The 21,353-nt window shown below is 36.4% G+C and overlaps 1 protein-coding gene across 1 annotated transcript in view; it reads right to left on the minus strand.

The window, feature by feature from the left end:
• Positions 1-4,497: 4,497 nt before the first annotated feature.
• PLCL1 (phospholipase C like 1 (inactive)) overlaps positions 4,498-21,353 on the minus strand; it is a gene marked incomplete at its 3' end in the record, with an annotated part of 357,668 nt that continues 340,812 nt past the window's right edge. Inside the window, exon 6 of the mRNA XM_079710337.1 lies at positions 4,498-4,680. Within this exon, the coding sequence (XP_079566463.1) occupies positions 4,498-4,680 (183 nt within the window). The remainder of the gene's footprint in view (positions 4,681-21,353) is intronic.

Consider the following 21,353-nt stretch of genomic DNA (forward strand, 5'->3'; position numbering starts at 1 on the left):
ATAAAATTGTATTAAGAGAAATTAAATAAGGTCTTAAAAATGGAGAAATATACCACATGAATGGATTGGAACAATTAATAATGTAATTTATCAGAACTCCCCAAAATGATACATACTTTCAATGTAATACCAACCAAAATTCCAGGAGGTGCCTGAGGGAAATTGACAAGCTGATTCTACAATCCATATGAAAAATAAAAGAGCCAAAAATATCCAAGAAAATTCTGAAGAAGAAGAGAAGTGGGAGCCCACATTCTCTGATATCAAAACATTATAAAACTATAGCAATGAAGACAGTACAGTAATATTGCCAGGACAGACATAGACTAATGGAATTGAATAGAGATTCCATAAAGAGACACACACACATACATGGGTGCTTCATTGTTCACAAGGGTGGCATTGTAGAGTCATGGACAAAGGACAGTCTTTAAAATAAATGGACTGGCTCAACTGATTATCCATGCCGGGAAAAGATGGAATTGGGCCTATACCTTATGCTATACACAAAAATCAATTTTAGGGGACTTGTAAATTTAAATGTGAAAAGTAAAAAAGAAAGCTACTAGCAGGTAATATAAGAGAATATCTTCATGAACATCCAGGGCAAAGATGTCTTAACACTAACCATAAAGGGAAAAAAAACGAACTTGGACTAAATTAGGGATCTATACATCAAAAGACATTAGCAACACACATGACAAACACAGGGTTAAGATTCTTAAGTAAATGCCTCTTAAAAATAAATAATGAAAGATACAAATTTACCACCCCACCCCAAAATGATCAGAAAACAAAGACAATCTCTATGAGATTATTTATAGTCAATGAACATACTAACATGTGTTCAATCTCACTAGAGAATAAAGATAAAGAGAAATAAGATTTTTAACCTAGTAGATTGGCAAAGATGAAAATTTAAAAAAATTAAATTTAGTATTAACCAAGATTTCAGCACTTTCATAAACTTATGGTAGGAAATTAAATTGGACAAGTTTTCCAGAGACTATATGGCAATGTATCACAAAATCCCTAAAAAATATATCTATTCTTTGACCAATTATTCCACTTCTAGAAATTCATCCTAAAGACTCTGGGATATGGAAATTTTGCAAAAGTGGATTTTCATTACTACAATGCTTATATAACAAGAAGTTAGGAAAGAAAAGTCTAGCAATAGGAGATGGGTTAAATATGTCATGATAATCCATATAGAAAGAGACTATGTCATAATTATAAATAATGATTTGGATCAAGGATAACCACCTCAGATGTCCACAGGGGCAAGATGTAACATAAATCAGTAAAGAGGCTCTTTGGCAAACTGGATAGCACATGCACCTTTTGAAGAGGGCAACTCAAATCAATTGATGCCAAGTAAGAACTGGGGGAGGGTCTAGTGTTGTCAGTATACCTAATATTTTAAAAGAAGTAGAAAATTGAAGTTTTTATGTGAAATCTCCTCATGTTTAAAAGTTGTCTATTGTTTAGAATTTTTTGAAAAAATTAAGTGACCAAATAAAATATGTCATTTATGGACAGATTCAATTCAAAGGCTGAGAGCTCCAGTGTACGTATATATATTATTGACATAAAAAGATATCCATGATATATTGTTTTTATTGTTGTAAAAACCCTGTTACAAAGCAGTTTATATAATATGATCTCATTTTTTGTTAAAAATGAAAGCACATTTATATGTATTAAGAAATGCTAAACAGGGTCTAAGAGGTATAAATCTAAATGTAATAGTGGGAGATTTTTACTTTTTATATATTTTTCTATTTTCACATTTTTATATTGATCATTAATATTTTATTATAAGAAAATAGGATGAAGTTTTTTTATTTGTGATTGTAAAAGAAAGAGTTAATAATTTAGTTTAAAGTTTTGAGAATTAAATTAAACATCAAAATCATTGAATAAATACTCTTGCACAAAATTTGGACAGACCAGGATTCAAAATCAGTTCTTCCACTTACTATATCAGTGGCCTTTGGCTTTCTCACCTACAAAATATCAGTGATAATACCTACAATCACCGTCTCAAATTCCCTGGGTAATGTAAAAATTAATAAACAAAAATAGAATGAATATCTACCACCCTGCCTTCCTAGCATCGTCAAAAGCTAAGTGGAGACAAGGGGGTTTTTTCTACAGAAGTTCAAGTTTGGAAAAAAACCAGACACTTGTAGAATATAATAATGAAAAAAGGTTGTATGGCTTTTTTGTGCTATTCCATCAGGAGGTAAGACCTCTTCCCTGGCAATTTCTCTACTCTCAGAATCTAAAGCTCCTCTCTGCCCCATACCTCAATCCCTACCTACGAAGGATACCCAGAGCAGTGGAGCAGAGAGTGGCTGACACCAGAAGGAGCATTAGATGAGGTGGAATCATATCATGTTCTCAAGAATATTTGGGTACTAGAGCCTAAGTGTGCGTGGAGCCACAGGAAAAATGGAATAAACTAGAGAAGCCACTCTCAAGGATTGGATTTGACCCTCAAGTAAAGACATGAATAAATATTCTTTGAAAGTTTGCCACCCTTTAGCTTCTCTTCCCACCTCTCTGTAAAGACATGAATTTCTCCACGTGGTACTCAGGGAAGTGAAGAGGTCCACAGGTGAAAGCAACCAACTGGCTAATGCAAGGAGGGTTTTGTTTCTGTCTATATCACCTCTTTTTCATCATAAGGGGCTTAGATATCTGCATTCCACTATTCCTTCCACTGTGAAGGGTAAGTATAATGGAGGGTAAAGACATTTTTTCAGGCTATTGTAGTACCACTGGAAACCTACCTTCAAATGAGCTCATGTGTCTTCCCAAGCGCCCAGTTTTAAACCTAGGGAGAAATATCATCATATCTGGTCCATGGAAATATCATACCCTGTAAGATATTTTTTATATAGTAACTCATTTTCTTTATCATTCCTTTTTCAATTAATTCACAATAAAAGAGAACAATAAAAGTGTTGTTTCATATCTTTACTCTCTCAGTAACGTGCAACATGAACATAATAGTGTTAAGAAGTCAGAAATAACAACACAGTTGCTATAGAAGATGTTTATATTTGCAAAATTTCAACAATGATCTTCCCTAGGTTCCCCCAAATTAGCATATTTGTTAACCAAATTAATTAAGAAGCTTTTCAAAATAAAAGCAATGTTTTAAATAGATATATTTCATAACCATAGAACATTTAGTTCTGTTGGAGGTAACAAACATATTACACTCAAGTACTCTCTGAAGATATTAGGGTAAAAATGATCTGGATACAATTATAAATGTACCCTAATTAGTCATTTGCTTCTTTTGTGTGTATGTTTTTCTGCATGTGTTAAAATTATATCATAGATACTTTGTAATCGGTTAGTCCTTAAATCATCACAACGTTATCTGACCCACAGAATTTATATCAGCTCAAGGTGATGATATGATATTGTTTGAACAATGTCTTTAAATTTAAATTTAGTGCTCAATTAAATGCAATGAAAGTCAAGACCTCCTAGCTGCCCATGTATGTTAGAGTAAATGAATGCTAAGATTCCCAGTTAGGAAGAATGAGACCTTCCTATAAATCACAACCTTGAAATTTCATAACTGAATATCGTTGTCACATCAAAATCCTAATCTCAACAGAGTTTTCATGGTGTTTCAGAGTACCACATAAGTGGGTATAAATTCACTTATGATCAGCTTTTCCACTGAAAAGTAAACAACTACAGAAAACTTTCTAAAAATTGATTTTATTTAATAAATATTTTAAAGAGTTCACTAACTGAAGACTTTGCTGATCTTCCCAGAAATTCTGATCAGTTGTTTATCCTTCATTCACTTTTATTTCTACTGTGATTCTTAGGAATTTGTCTAATCTATAATCTATTAAAACATCTATGCATGATAAGTTTGGCTTCCTTCAATTATAAGCTGTGTTATGATCTCCAAATTAAATGATAAAGGTAGAGAAGTAAAATTAAACACAGCAACAGGTTATAGTTAAGTGCTCTTTAGAATTTCAGATTAACAAATTTGTCCCAAAATGATAAAGTAATAACTTACTAAATGAATAACACAACACAGAATAGATTTTAACAGCATCTCAATCTCTCTCTCCCGTCCTCACCTCTCTCTCAGTCTTTCTCTTTTGCTCCCTCTCTCTCTCTCCCTCTCTGTCTCTCTCTCTCTCTATCTCTCTCTGTCTCTGTCTCTTGCTCACTCTCTCTCACACACACACACACATACACACACTTCCGCCCACATCCATACGTGAGTGTGTACACACATCTCAGAATTTTAAAACATGGCTACTAAAGGTTTTAACTTAGATAAATTAACTATGTTAAAATACTGACATTGTGAAAATATCTGTTTATGTCCAATACCCCAGAGAGGGCATCTTTTTGTGAACTTCTAAAAAGCTTAAAGAAAGAAAACCAGAAGGAAAAACCAGAGTCCTTGGCAGGAAGGCTGGGTGAAGGCGTGGCTGCCACTCAGGGTCACAGCTTCCCATTTTCCTCGCTGCTCTCCTTCTCCTCTATGGCCTCCAGGCTGCGCTTGCTCTTGGCCTCGGCACCACTGCTGGGGGCTTTACTAAGGCCACAAGACAAGCACGCCAGCTGGATCTGCTTCATGTTCTCTATAGCTTCATTCTTGGCATTCTTCAACAGATCTCCTTGGCCCTACAAACAGGCAGAAATAGACACCAAAGAAGAATGTTATGGGCCAGGCAGCTCCTAAGTGACTTCACTCTATATCCTTCATGCTGTTGCCCAGGGAGGAAACAGACTCAGACCGGAGAGCCCACTTTTCCAACATCCTTTTCTTGCATTATTGGGGGTCTTTGCTCTTTAAGTCAAGGACCTCAACCTGAGCCTTCCTCATTGTCTCTGTAGTTGCTGGCAGCCTCTGGAGATTTCCTGTAGGAGGGAACACCGTCTGGGGACCCTTCTCTGAACGTACCAAGGACAATCAGCCCTTCCATCACCAGGGTTCGAGACTACACACTGCTGTAACTCCTAACCCACCCAGCCCAGCATTCCTAGGCTTGGGAGAAAACAAGGGAAGAAGCTCTTCCTCAAAGAACTGAAAATTAAATCAGCTTCTCAGTGTAAAAGAGCTTACAAAGCAAATCTCTGTAAAGTAAATCACACACCCTTATGCTTGGTAAGCTGGTTTGTAGTATATTGGGTCATCGCTGCAGCCTGCCTTTTGATAAGTTCCTATTTACCCATGTTCTTTTCTATTATCCTGGGGACAATGTTCCCATCTGGCTGATGGAGAGAGGCTCCAGAGGCTTATTATGTCAATCAAAACAAAAAAGCAAACGAGGATCGCAGGAAATCATCAGTTGTCAGTTATATCAGAGTCTGAGAAAGATCTTTTCCAATTATTTTTTTTCTTATATTAGGTCATTGTTATAATGATCAAGTGTATATGCTGACATTAGCCCAAGGGGCTGAAGGAGTAAGTGTGGGGAAGCCAGAACATGTTTCCGTTGTGTACAGACAAAGAGGAAGGAGCTCCGTCTCTCCCCTCCATTCTCACGACAATGCCTGGGAGTGTGACCTTGAAACTGGAGGTTACACGAGCTGCTGGAGAGTTCCTCTACAAAGCAGAGACTTCGAGAAAAGGTAAGTCACTTATTTTATGCAAGGTACTTCATCATACACTGTTTGATCTCTTTAATTTGATGAAAGCTTTTACCTTAGGGTGTATGAGAACCCTAAAATTAAAAATGCATTGCATTAAAAATGCCTTGGAATATTTCTTTCCTCAAAATCTGTACAAGCACTTGCCAATTCTATCTTATGTCATAAAATCCTTCAAACAACAGCCTTTAAATATATGGGATGAATAAGTACAACTTTGCCTAGTACTTTTGTTAAGGTGAACTTACCCCCAAGTACCTCAATCATGGATTGGGATTTTAGAAGTAGACTTGGAAGTTGTATAGTTTAGCCTTCTCATGAGGAGAAAACAAGCTGAGCCTGATGAGGTGACATGATTGACCCAAGGTCACAGCTGGTTAATGACTGAGCTGGGACTTAAGTCCAGGTCTTCTGCCTCTCGGTTCAGTGCCCTGTTCCGCACACCACGTTTATAATTTAGACTAAAACTAAAGACTAGAGAATGAACACTCTTTCAGATAGAGATAGACTTTCTAAGGGAAAAATATGCACGACACAAGCAGAACTTGGGGAGTATAGGCATAATGAGTCCCTTCTGGACGTTAAAAAAAGTCACATCCGGGCTTCCCACGTGGCGCAGTGGTTGAGAGTCCACCTGCCGATGCAGGGGACGTGGGTTCGTGCCCCAGTCTGGGAAGATCCCACATGCCACGGAGCGGCTGGGTCTGTGAGCCATGGCCGCTGAGTCTGAGCGTCCGGAGCCTGTGCTCCGCAAAGGGAGAGGCCACAACAGTGAGAGGCCCGCGTACCGCAAAAAAAAAAAAAAAAAAAAAAAAAAAGTCACATCCACTTTGAAAAATGCAATTCTGAAGTGATAATGATAATAATACAGCATAGAAAGTGATCACTCTCTGCAGGCATTTTTCTTCATACTTTACAAATGTTCATTATTTGTCACAACATCCCCACAAAATAGGCTCTTTTCTTACTTTAAGTTTACAATGAAAACAGAGGCCTAGAGTGATCCTCCTTCCCATACTCACACAGCTGCTAAGTGGTGGAGCTGGGGTTGAAATAAAGTCCAGCAGTTGGCTCCAGAATCTGTAGTCGTAACCACTACATGATATGGCATCCCTTCAAGGCAAACTGTGCACTCTCTACAAAGCACAGTAAAGCCTCCCAGTCATTGTCACCCATGGAAACAACATGGATAAAAACGCAATCATTAACCAGGTGGCACAGTCGGACAGAACTTATAGATGGGATCTACAGAGTCAGGAACATAAGATGCACCAAGATTCGTTGGCAGGAACAAAAGTCAGAGTATCTTAGTTTTGCTTTTAGCTCCAACAATTTCCCCCTGGGCCATTTTATCTCCTGTAAAAATGATGAAAATATTCTTCTGTCTTTCTCACAGTTTTAAAGATTACAAAAAATGTTGAAAAGCTATTTGTTGGAAATAAAAACAAAAATAAACAAATGGGACCTAGTGAAACTTAAAAGCTTTTGCACAGCAAAGGAAACCACAAACAAGATGAAAAGACAACCCTCAGAATGGGAGAAAATATTTGCAAATGAAGCAACTGACAAAGGATTAATCTCCAAAATTTACAAGCAGCTCATGCAGCTCAATATCCAAAAAACAAACAACCCAATCCAAAAATGGGCAGAAGACCTAAATAGACATTTCTCCAAAGAAGATATACAGACTGCCAACAAACACATGAAAGAATGCTCAACATCATTAATCATTAGAGAAATGCAAATCAAAACTACAATGCGATATCATCTCACACCAGTCAGAATGGCCATCGTCAAAAAATCTACGAACAGTAAATGCTGGAGGGGGTGTGGAGAAAAGGGAACCCTCTTGCCCTGTTGGTGGGAATGTAAATTGATACAGCCACTATGGAGAATAGTATGGAGGTTCCTTAAAAACTAAAAATAGAACTATCATACGACCCAGCAACCCCACTACTGGGCATATACCCTGAGAAAACCATAATTCAAAAAGAGTCATGTACCAAAATGTTCATTGCAGCTCTATTTACAATAGCCAGGACATGGAAGCAACCTCAGTGTCCATTGACAGATGAATGGATAAAGAAGATGTGGCACATATATACAATGGAATATTACTCAGCCATAAAAAATGAAATTGAGTTACTTGTAGTGAGGTGGATGGACCTAGAGTGTGTCATACACAGTGAAGTAAGTCAGAAAGAGAAAAACAAATACCATATGCTAACACATATATATGGAATCTAAAAAAAAAATTTTTAAATGGTCATGAAGAACCTAGGGGCAAGACGGGAATAAAGACACAGACCTACTAGAGAATGGACTTGAGGATACAGGGAGGGGGAAGGGTAAGCTGGGACAAAGTGAGAGAGTGGTATGGACTTTATACACTACCAAATGTAAAATAGAGAACTAGTGGGAAGCAGCCGCATAGCACAGGGAGATCAGCTCAGTGCTTTGTGACCACCTAAAGGGGTGGGATAGGGAGTGTGGGAGGGAGGGAGACGCAGGAGGGAAGAGGTATGGGGACATATGTATATGTATAACTGATTCACTTTGTTATAAAGCAGAAACTAACACACCATTGTAAAGCAATTATACTCCAATAAAGATGTTTAAAAAAATAAAAAGAAAGAAAAGCTATTTGTGATTTAAATAATCACAAGTAAACTATGCTATACAGTGATATGAAAAGCAATTAACATACTCTATTACTAAAATAAATATCTCGATAGTGTGCATATTTTAATATAAATTTTACTAACTTGTTTAAAATGCATCTACAAGAGTCTGTTTTTACAGAGATATGTATATTGCTACTGCTTTTACAAACGCAAAGATTCCTTTTAAAATACTGTATTAATAAACAGATTATACCCACACTCATTTTCAGAGTATTACTTTTAAGTGCTCCCTTTTCTTTTAGTGTTAAAATTTTCATCAGGCATTTTTAAAGCATAAAAAAAGCAAAATTGGCATCTTCCCTAATTGCAAGAGAGGAGTAAAACATGCAAAAATATCAGGCTTGATACTACTAATGAATAATGTTCTCATGTCACTTTTCCTGCAGCAGGTTATAAAACATATCTAATTAATCAGCCAGAATGTCAGCTCATCGGTTCTGAGAGGTGGCATCCAGGCCTAAATGTCAGACTGTGTCAGTTCTGGTAAATAGAAGTCAGTCTCTCTAGAAAACAAAGGCCAATTGGAGAAGACAGTTTGTGGCAATGCACAAAAACAAAGGACATCATCTCCTGATAACCAGGAGACAACACGCCCTGGCTGCACGATACAGGCAGAAAAAAATTGGAAAAGAAGTTAAGCTATTAACTAACAGAAGAAGAAAAAATGAAAGACTAAATTATGAAGAGTTTCCATTGAAACACTGATGTAAAACTGTTGTTTTCAATATTTTTTTTAAGAAGGAGGCATAGAGGTCATCTTTCTGTTCTGTGGTTAAACTCCTTGAGTGTTCTCGATTAAGTTAGCAGAAGCAGAAAAGACTCATTCTAGGCAAAATTGTAGAGAGGGTGAAGTTTATTGTTAACAAACCCATCTTGGCATTCCTTTTCCGGGCTGACTTTTTCCCACCATGCTTTCAGTGATTTCTGCTGACCAACTAGCATCCCTCTCTCTACTCTGTTACACTCCCTCTCAAACTCCTCCTAACTAGCCAGCTTATACCACATCCCCTCCCTCAAAACGCCTCTGTCCTATGTATCACTTCCCACAAGACATATTAGGTACTCAGATCAGCTAAGCCACTTAAAGGTTTTGGTGTGTAGTATGCATTTAAGGAGTAATATAACAGGGCATTTCTAAAGAATAGGCTCAGAAATTCTCCTCAAACAGAGGTCTTGGGAGAGAGGCAGAAAGGAGAGAAGCCCAAGAGAATTCATTTTACTTGGTGGTATATAAATTGTAACATCTCCTGGGAAAATAAATCTGGGATTGTTATGGCCTGGAATGTAAAATTAATGGACAAGTTGACCACTGAATACTCAACTTGAAAGAAATGTCAAGCTGTTGCCAACATTTCAATATACTAGCAATCTCATGGGAATTTTTAGTTTCTCTCCTCTGGTACTAGGGATGCTTCAGGGGGAAAAAAATGAGAAGGACTGCTTTAATCCAAAGAAAAGTTAAGAGTAATAGAAGGCATCTCAGGCAGACTTATGCTGATGGGACAACAGGACTATCAAAAGTATCAACAGCAATGACTACCAATTCAGCCTCCACAGTTATTTGACTTCCAAATGCCACAGTCCATGGAAATCCCAACACATTTAAAAAGTAACACTTGGAATCATAGAAAACCATAGAGAGATCATTACAGAGATTTTTTTTTTTTCGGTATGCGGGCCTCTCACTGTTGTGGCCTCTCCCATTGTGGAGCACAGGTTCCGGACGTGCAGGCTCAGCAGCCATGGCTCACAGGCCCAGCCGCTCTGCGGCACGTGGGATCTTCCCGGACTGGGGCACGAACCCGTGTCCCCTGCATTGGCAGGCGGACTCTCAACCACTGTGCCACCACGGAAGCCCACTACAGAGATTTTTGAACCTAAAAATTAGTAATGATTAATGAATTTTTTTAAAAGGAGACATTAAGCATTCATAACCAAATCCTTCCAACGTCATTAAATTGCAATTAAAATAAATCATCTAGAAATCAAGAAATATCTGATGCAATTAGATTGTAAATGGGACTGATATACTACCATACCACCACAATTTTTATTACTACTAATAAATTATTACTGACAATAAAATGCTATCACAACACTAAACAGAGGCTAACACTTTGAACACTTAATATACTAAATGTAAACCAATTTGCACATATTATCTCATTATATCAAAATCGTAAAAGGGGCTAGAATTCTAAATGTGAGTTATCTATTAGTTATATATTTGTAAGTTATTTAATAACTATATTTTATAATCTATCAAAAGACATTTAGAATTTGTGTTATTCCTGTTCTTACTAAGAAATGAAGTTTCCTTCTATTGATTGAAAATAGTTTTGGCTACAATCTGGCAGAGTAACTTACAAAAGACATTGACATCCATGGCTCTTAAAATACCCATTTTTCCCATGAACTGCCCTATCCCTTGTGATATTAGTGTATGAAAGAGTGGTCAAACATCATAACTAGTGTCCTTGTCACGTGTGAAGGAAATGTGTGGGTTGTCTCAGAGTACACCACAAATATTTAAAGCAGCTAATTGAGACTCTGGGAATGGAGAGGTCCTCACATATACACAACTACGCGTATAAACAAATGCAGCTCTGTCACCGGGCAGGCGTGTATGGGTATTTTTCAGCACACACTCAACGGCTGAGTGATTCCCCTGAAATTCTTCCCATATGAGTGTCCACACCCACAGCTAGAGCCACCCCTGGATAATACTGCAACAAAAGTCCACCACAGACAGCATGGTAGTATTAGCACCTCTTTATTTGTTCCAGCTCCATTTGGTGGACATGACCATGTTGTAGAGGGCTGTGTACTACCACCATATTAACAGTTCAAAAAGCACGCTTTTGGGGAATCTCTGTATTTTCTAAAGGGGGTAAATGTTTTGCTCCAAAGAGGTAGAAACAACTATTACAATGTCCTTCATTTGAGAAATTAAAATAGCAAATCAAAAATGTGCTGATGTCATGACAGATACATTTCTCTTGATGTTACATTACTGGAATATTGGGTAAAACTATGCAAAGATGGCTTGGGATTCTTGCTCTCCAGAATGAAAGCCTAGTTTTGTAGGGAATGTATACAACATGTTAGCAAGAGTTACAGGCACAAAGATGTAGCCATTAGGGAAATTATGTACAAAATACCTCAATTGCACAAAAATAGAAGTTTTCATTGCATAAAGTTATTAAAACTCAGATTTATTATTTTTCAAGACCTTGTCCACCAAATATTTCAACTGCATTCTACTCACCACTTAAGAAGTTGAATTTTTACTCTATGAACTTTCAAGAAATATGGATGAATAGTTGAGAGCAGTTCTGGTCTAAGAGTATTGACTTATTGGAGCTTTTTATGTTACTCTTCTTCTGAAACTCTGAACTCAAAACAAAGGAAAAAACACTACCTTTCAAATATTTATTACATAATTCAATTAAACTATTTCATTTTTATAGGAACAAAAAGTGAATTACATTGGACATGTTTACCTGAGCCATTAGATTTTATACCCTTTATAAAGTTAAGTTTTTAAAGTTAGTTTTATGACTGATACATTTTAGTATTGGTCAGAAACTCCAATTAATCAGATATTTCTGAAGATTATGGAAAGAGAACATAAGTAAATATTTTTAATATCTGAGAATCTAGATCTGGAGGAAGAATAATTTACAAAATGTAGAAGATACTTCAAAGAAATTTTAAGAATAATTCAATGCCAACAAGACCACATAACATTATAGAATAAAGCAGAATGACATGTTTAATAAGCACAGCCATACAAAAGGCTCTAAAAAAATATGAAGTCATACTCTATTAAAATTCAACATAATGAAAATTATGTTTGAGAGTTAAATTTGAAAGCATATGTTTTAAGACCTGACAAATAAGATTTTCTTTTTCCACAAGTCTTTCTCAAATAACATCTTGCTTTGTTACAATACCTTTCTCATCAGGAAATCTTGACTGACTTGAGTGTTGAAGGAATGAAGGACACTATTTACTTCAAAATGGCAATTAACCGCATCTTAAGCAGAAAGCCTTTGTATTAACCATGTTTTTTAAAAATAGTTTTTAATATAAAGGAGACCATTATTGTGTCCCTGTGTGTGTGTGTGTGCGTGTGTGTATAATACTATATGTAAATAAAGTAGTTTAATAGTATTTAAATACTAATCACTAATAATAATATAATTGCATCACTTTAACAGAATGAAATATAAAAATTGTATGATCATTTCAATAGTTGCATAAAAAGCATTTGACAAAATTCAACATCTTTTTATGATAAAAACTCTCAACAAAGTGAGTATATAAGGAATGTAGCCCAACATAAAAAAGGACATATATGACAAGCCCACAGGTAACACCACACTCGACAGTGAAAGGTTGAAAGCTTTTCCTCTAAGATCAGTAACAAGACAAGAGTGCCATAAGAGTGCCCACTCTCACTATTTCTATTCAGCATAGTACTGGAAGTCCTAGCCAGAGGAATTAGGCAAGAAAAATAAATAAAAGATATCCAAACTAGACAGGAAGAAGTAAAATGATGACCCAATCTTATATATAGAAAACCCTAAACACTCCATCAAAAAAAAAAAAACTGTTAGAACTAATAAATGAATTCAGTAAAGTTGCAGGATAAAAAAGCAACATACAAAAAAAATCAGTTGTGTTTCTATACACTAATAACAAACTATCAGGAAAAGAAATAAATAAAACAATCACATTTACATTAGCACCAAAAATAATAAAATACTTAGGAATAAATTTAACATAGGAGGTGAGAGATCTGTACACTGAAAATTACAAGGCACTGATGAAAGAAATTAAACACAAATAAATGGGAAGATATCCCATGTTCATGGATCAGAATTAATATTAAGATGTTCATACTACCCAAAGTCATCCATAGATTCAGTGCAATCCCTATCAAAACTCCAATGGCATTTTTCACAAGAAAAGAAAAACAATCCTAAAATTCGTATGGAACAACAAAAGACCCCAGATTGCCAAAGCAATCCTGAGAGAGAAGAACAAAGTTGGAGGCATCATACATCCTGATTTCAAACTATATTACAAAACTAACCAAAACAGTATGGTAGGGCTTCCCTGGTGGTGCAGTGGTTGAGAGTCTGCCTGCCAATGCAGGGGATGCGGGTTCGTGCCCCGGTCCAGGAGGATCCCGCATGCCATGGAGTGGCTGGGCCCGTGAGCCGTGGCTGCTGGGCCTGCGTGTCCAGAGCCTGTGCTCTGCAACGGGAGAGGCCGCGATAGTGAGAGGCCTGCGTACCACAAAAAAAAAAAAAAACAAAAAAAAACAGTATGGTACTGGTGTAAAAACAGACATGTAGACCAATGGAACAAAATTAAGAGTCTAGAAATAAACACATACATATATGGCCAACTAATATTTGACAAGGGAGCCAAGAATATTCAATGGGGAAAAGATAGCCTTTTCAATAAATGGTGCTAGGAAAACTGGGTATTCACATACAAAAGCATAAATTGCAGCCTTATATTGCACCATTCACAAAAATTAACTCAAAATGGATTAAAGACTTAAATGTAAGACCTGAAATCATAAAATTACAAGCAAAAAATAGGAAAAAAACTTGACATTGATCTTGGCAATGATTTTTTTAATATAACACCAAAAGCACAAGCAAAAAAAAAAAAGCAAAAATAAACAAGTGGGACTACAACAAACTAAAAAGCTTCTTCACAGCAAAAGAAACAAAGAAGGAGATGAAAAGGCAACCTATGGAACTGGAGAAAATATTTGCAAACCGTATATCTGATAAGAGGTTAATATCTAAAATACATAAGGACCTCAATATGCATGTAGTAACTCAAAATATATAGCAACTCAATAGCAAAAAACAATGTGACTAAAAAATTGGCAAATATATGAATAGACATTTTTCCAAAGAAGATATACAAATGGACAACAGGTACATGAAAATGGGCTCAACATCAACATCAAAACCACAATGAAATATCACCTCACCCCTGTTAGAATGGGTTTTACCAAAAAGACAAGAGGTAATAAGCATTGGCAAGGATGTGGAGAAAAGGGAACCCTTGCACATTGTTGGTGGTAATGTAAATTGGTATGGTCGTATACAAAAACAGTGTGGAGGTTCCCCAAAAAATTAAAAATAGAACTACTATATGATCCAGCAATTCCACTTCTGGGAATATATCCAAAGGAAATGAAATTAAGATCTCAAAGAGAGAGCTGCACCCCCATGTTTAATGCAGCATTATTTACAATAGCCAAAACATGGAAATAATCTTAGTGTCCATCAAACTAATGAATGGATAAAGAAGATGTAATATATATAGAGAGAGATTTTATATATATATATGTGTGTGTGTGTGTGTGTGTAAAAAGGAATATTATTCAGCCATGAGAAAGAAGTTAATCCTACCATTTTCAACAACATAGATAAATTTTGAGGGCATTATACTAAGTGAGACAAGCACACAGAGAAAGACTATATGTGGAATCTCAAAAAACCAAATTAATAGAAATGCAGAGTAGATTGGTAGTTGCCAGAGGCTGGGGGGTTGGGGGAAATGGGTGAAGGTGGTAAATGGGTACAAGCTTCTAGTAACAAGATGAATAAGTTCTGGAGATCTAATATACAGCATGGTGACTATAGTTAACAATACTCTTTTGTATACTTGAAAGTTGCTAAGAGAGTAGATCTTAAAAGTTCTCACCATTAAAAAAAAGTAACTACATGAGGTAATGGATTTGTTAACTAGCCTTACTGCGGTAACCATCTCATAATATATACATATATCAAATCATCACCTTGTACACCTTAAATTTACATAATGTTATATGTCAATTATATCTCAATAAAGTTGAAAAATAATAATATAATAATAATACAAAATTAATAATAATCAAGTAACAACAGTGCTGATGACAGGTAGTATTGATGGGTAACACCTGAATTCATCAATAAAACCTATTACATTGAGATGCTTTTGTTGACCAGACCATAAAAAGAAGTATGGAATTTAATGTCTCCAATTCCCACTCATTGTCTCTATTGTATCCTGTTCTAAGCTATGTATATATGAACGGCTTTCTCTCTTTGATTTAGGAACACTGGTGGTCTTTGTTAGCTATCAATTAGGACTTGGGTCTTCATTTTTGTCTTATTCATCTATCAATACATCAAGCAAATATTTATTAAACATCTACCATATGCCAGACTTTGTCTTCACCTGTGGTTGTCAACCTTATCAAAACCAAGATTCTTTAAAACAAATATTTTGTAAGGCTTCCTTTAGTATTCTAAAATGAAAGTCATAAATAATATAACCTAGTTATATACATTATTAAAAATTAAGTAAATGTAGTATCTTAGCTATAATGTAAGGAGAAATAAGAATGGTCATTTAAAATAAAATAATATGTATTTCAATATGTAAATGCCCAGGCAGGCACACAAGAAACCATAATGAAGTAGACAAATGCCTGTACTTACTTAATATGAATTCATTTAAATTTAAAAGAGAGATAAGATCAGATGCCTTTCCACACACACAAGATACAGGAAAATGACAATGCAGATGTACTACAAAGACACTAGTATAAAAACAAATAATGGCAACTGACCAGACTTATTTACATACAATAAAAGAAGGAAGGAAATAACCTTAATTAAGATAGGGATAATATGTCAAGACGAGTACAGAGCCTCACCATGGAGAAAAAGTCTGATAATCTCACAAGTGAGGAAGTAAGTAAAGTCCATACACCCCACCAAATTTGCCAAATCTTCAAAAGTACCTCAAAGGACATTTTCCTTGTGGTTGACAATATCAGCTTCTACTTCGCAGGATACTGTGGGATGCTTATCATGGATTATCAATAATAAAGTTTCATATTAAAACGAATATCTCACTTCAGTTTGTTCCAGTACTACTGTATAGCAATTATACAATCAGGTGGACAGAATGCCCAGAGCAAATACATTATTCAATAATTTGGAAACAATGTCTTTATTCATTTAGGCTTCCCTCTCATTAACTACCTTTTCCTCATGTACTGGGCCTTTCACATAACTTCTTGTTAAATAAACATCATTTACAAAAGTAGTCTGATTTGTATTTTAGAGGGTGTAGTCAAGCAGGACTTGAGAAAGTCTTGCAGGACATAGGGCAGTTCTTCATTATGTTGCACCATCCTGCACAGTGCAGGACAGCCAGCATTCCTGGCCAGTCCCACTAAATGGCAGGAGAATCGCCCCCAGTCACCTCTACAATGTTCCAAAACACCCTCTAGGGGTCAGTACTGTGCCCATTAAGAATCATCAGGCTAGACTCTGGGGATAACACGGTGAGCACAGATCCCCTCCTGCCCACATAAAACTTAAGTCTAGTGAGGGACACAGGCAAAAATTTAAAAAAATCACAAAAAGAAAGTTATGTCTAATTGCAAGTTGTGCTGTGTGCTTAAAGGAAAGGAATGTGATGCTGTGAGAACGGGTATTCTAGGGGATCAGTCAAGGCTTCCTCATAAAAGTGACAACTGAACAACAATTTGAAAGGTGGAGAGGCTTCTTCATCTTACAATCAGCGAAATACGATGTAAGGATCTTTTGATGCTCACCTTGAGTCCTCAATCCTTCTACAGTCTTACAGATACAGATATAGAGAGTATGGGAGAGTGTTCTGGAAGGATACTGCCTCTACAACACAGTACCAAAATAGTCTAATATATCCCATTTTTCCTCATATTTTATTTACTTAGAATTTACTTTGTTTCCTTGAAATTTATACTTGGGAAAAACCACTGAAAGTGGAAAATACTCAATAAAGTTTAATTTAGTGACAGTATCATTTTGTTCTGCTAAGTAAGAGATCTTAGTAATTATTTCAAATTTTTGAAGTACAGCTATAATGTTTTCATAAATATATAGATGAAGAAATGGACTCAAGATAGCTAAATAAATATATTGCCCAAGTTCACACAGAAAATAAGTGTGAAGGAAATAACTAGTAACGCCTGCTTCCCAGACCAACGGATGCTTTTTCTTCACTGCATTATTTTTCTTTGTGTTTAGGTGCATTATATGCTATATTGCTCATGTCATCTAATAGGTCTTAGAAATGTAGAGAAGAAAAATATAGCTTAAGACTTATTTGGTTTTAAAAAGAAAAATGCTTTGATAGACCCTCAAAAATGCTTTGATAGACTCACATAAATACTACTTTTGTGCTCATACTTTGATGTCTGACCTTTGCCTTCAATATGGGTACAGTTTGGAATAATTTAATAATTTTAATCTGAGCCAAATTTTCAGAAGACTGCAATACAAAAGCAATGATAGAAGATTCATGATTAGGGAAAGTGTGGAGAAGATGACTGGTTTTCATTTTAAAGACCTCATCATAAGCTCTAATAGATCAGATCCAAAAAAGAAGATTATAAATGAATCAGTCCATTACAAGTACCAGCTGAACTTTTTTTTTTTTTTTTTGGAGTATAATTGCTTTACAATGGTGTGTTAGTTTCTGCTGTACAATGAAGTGAAGCAGCTATATGTATACATATATTCCCTCTCTCTTGGACCTCCCTCCCACCCCACCCCCCATGCCACCCATCTAGGTCATCACAGAGCACCAAGTTGAGCTCCCTGTGCTATACAGCAGGTTCCCACTAGCTATCTATTTTACACATGGTAGTGTATTTATGTCAAACCTTTTTGAAGAATGCTACAACGTAAAAACTCATCAGTTAGTTCTCAGATCCCCAGGATACTGATTCTCCTTGCAGTACTCATGAACCCTAAAAGTCACCCACATAAGATGGCTGCCCAGGATAGTACACACAAGTTGAGAGCAGAACCAGAACTCCAGGAGTGATGAAGGAATATATCTGATTCTAAGGATTCCACATTTCTGTCATATAATAACAATTTGGCCTAGAGGCTTTGAACTGTAACCATACTGCTATTCTACAGGTGAACATATAGTATGACCTGCACAATCAGACTACTGGGGTTCAAATCCACCAAGTGTTAGCTTTTTGACCTTGGGCAAGGTCATTCGATGCCTCAGTTTCCTCACCTATAAAATGGCTATGATAATTGTACCCATCTCTAGGTTTAAAAGCAAGATTAAGAGAGATAATACATGTGAATCATTTAGAACAATGCCTGGCATACATGGTAAACTCTAATGATTATTAGCTATTACTATTATTTTATAAACAGAAAATGTAAAGCTTTCAGTAAATGCAATGTTTCACTATCAGTAACATTATATATATATATATATATATATATATATATATATCAGTAATGTTATAGATTTCTACTCTATTTTACCTTCTAAACTGTGAGGAAACATAAGCACTTTGAAGCTTAAAAAAGACAAGTTGGTAAAGTCAGGGGGAATAAACCATTACTGAGAATAAAATTCAGGATTGATCACCCATTAACCCTATGAAAAATCTCATAATGTTTAAAATAAAAAGAGTAACAATTGCACTGATGTGGGAACTTTCCTTGGGAAACCCCAGAACGTGTAATCTTCCCCCCTCCAGAAGTCTATCTTCTTATTTGTAATTTAGAAGTTACAACACTGTTCAGTGTAAAACACAGAAGCATTGCTCACTATTGGAATAAAAAGTTTTAAACAGCTGTTTCATTTAAGCCAGATGAGAAATTAAAAATGAACTGAAATCATCTGTCACCAAAAGAAATTAATGACAAACATTATCTTTTGTGACAGCACTGTTATATTTCTGAAGATACTATAAGATAGATTTCTGCCAGGGTACTCTGTTTAAGAAGCCGTCTATCTGCTTTGGGCAAATGGCTGTGAGCTTAATCCACTTGCAGAAAATGTCAACAAAATTGCTTCAACACCAGTGAGCTGAATAATAGAAAACCCCGAGCTAAATGTTAAAAATATGTTTCAACTGCAGAAAGCTTTGTGAATTTAGGTGTGTGTGGTGATACTGGTATCCTGAGAATTCTCTTGCAGGCATTTTGACAAAAGAGCCATTCAATAAAACAATAAGTCACTGCCTGTTGATTTCCCTGCCCTCTGCTCTTTCCTTCCCTTTATTGTGATCATCTGCCTCTATGTCAACAGATCTAATAAGAAAGGACAGAAGAGTGATATCAACCTTTAGCAAGGTGACAAAGGTAATTAATTGCACTTCAGATGAAACTTTGGTAGTAGATGGTCATCATCACAAAAAATATATTGTTTAAAAGTTCTAGCATCTCAAAGTAACTTTCCTTGTGTAATGAATGACCCTGAAATCCAACTTCATACAACTATCTTGAGTGCCACAAGCCACACACAGAACAAGCTTCTATAAAAACCTCTGCTTCACCAACTCGTGCTATTTCCATTTCAAAAAGATTATTTACAATGGCTTGAAGGATGTAGGATGCTTTAAACCCCAGAGCAGACAAAGGCTATAGAGATAGTTACTAATATTAGTTACTAGTTACTAATAGTAGAAGGATATTTTAAAAAATCCATTCTGGAATTTACTTGGTAAGGTTTCACTTTAAGAAATTACTGATTGCATTGCTTAAATTATTGGCTACTTGATTCACCCAAAAAATAAATCTGCAAAAATGCCAGAATAAGAGTGTAGATGCAATAACAAAGATCCAACATCAGGGTGAACTGATCACAAAATGGCTTCAGCTGCTTAACGGCCGCAGTGCTGAGACTTTCAGTAAGCAAGGGGTTTCTTGTGACATCTGGCCCTGTGTTGCACAACTCCAGGGCCTCCTTTCACACTGTCTTCTATGCGCATAGCATTCCCTGCAGCCCAATGACAGATGTACTGCATCTGGTCTAGACATGTCCTTTCACCAAGGACATTTATTCTTTTTTTTCTTCTTTTTTTTTTTTTTTTTCCGGTACGCGGGCCTCCCACTGTTGTGGCCTCTCCCGTTGCGGAGCACAGACTCCAGACACGCAGGTTCGGCGGCCATGGCTCACAGGCCCAGCCGCTCCGCGGCATGTGGGATCCTCCCGGACCAGGGCACGAGCCCATGTCCCCTGCATCGGCAGGCGGACTCTCAACCACTGAGCCACCAGGGAAGCCTGGACATTTATTCTTTATTCTCTGCCAAATCATAATGCTCTTAAAAAGACTGAAACTGTCCCCTTTAGGAGTGCATCATGGCATGTGCAGAACTACCCTACTCAGTGGCTCTATGGACACCCATTTACACTGGTGTGACTTCTAGTTTCAGTGTCGGTTGCCATGGCCAAATAGCTATTAGCAAGACATTGTCAAAGGGGCAACTGCCTTGTACTCTCCACTTTTTTTTTTTTTTTTTTTTTAATGAGGGTCAGGCAGCTATTAAATGAAATGGGCTACTTTTATTAACAGTTAAATCAAGCAGCAGCCAACTTAGCTCCCTCCACAGTGACTGTTTAGAGATTTAGTCATTATGAGGTATTCACTGTTGGTGGCCCAAATCCAGTAGGGCATTTGGTAAAAGACTAGACTACTGTTACTCCAAGGAAATGTCAAGACCTGCTTTCCCTAATGTGAGACTTGCTCAAGTTTCAGATCTCAAACTCAAGCCATCCACAACACCAAACTATTAGCCACACATTTTCCTCATGCTTTATATGTTTGTTTTTAAAATTATGCTGCTCAAAAGTTAAAATAATAGCATCCAAATTTCCATATTGTGTCATGTTGGCTTAATCAACTTATCTACTGCTATCCATCTGTCTGTGTAGACATCATCCTGAATACCTCAGTAGGCATATCATGAAAATAAGGACATTCTAAGTAACCACTCTACTATCATTGCCCCCAGCAAAGCTGGTATTCATTCAGTAATTTCATCTGACTGTGGTGCATATTAAACTGCTCAAATGTCCCAAAACAACTTTTACAGCTTTTTTAAAAGTCCAGAATCCATTCAAGTTTCACACGTTCCTAGCATCTTTGGAAATAATGATCCAGCTATGTGAGTTAGAGCAAAAGCACTA

Source organism: Hyperoodon ampullatus (genome assembly GCF_949752795.1).
Source record: "Hyperoodon ampullatus genome assembly, chromosome: 8".
In the NCBI taxonomy this organism is placed as follows: domain Eukaryota; kingdom Metazoa; phylum Chordata; class Mammalia; order Artiodactyla; family Ziphiidae; genus Hyperoodon; species Hyperoodon ampullatus.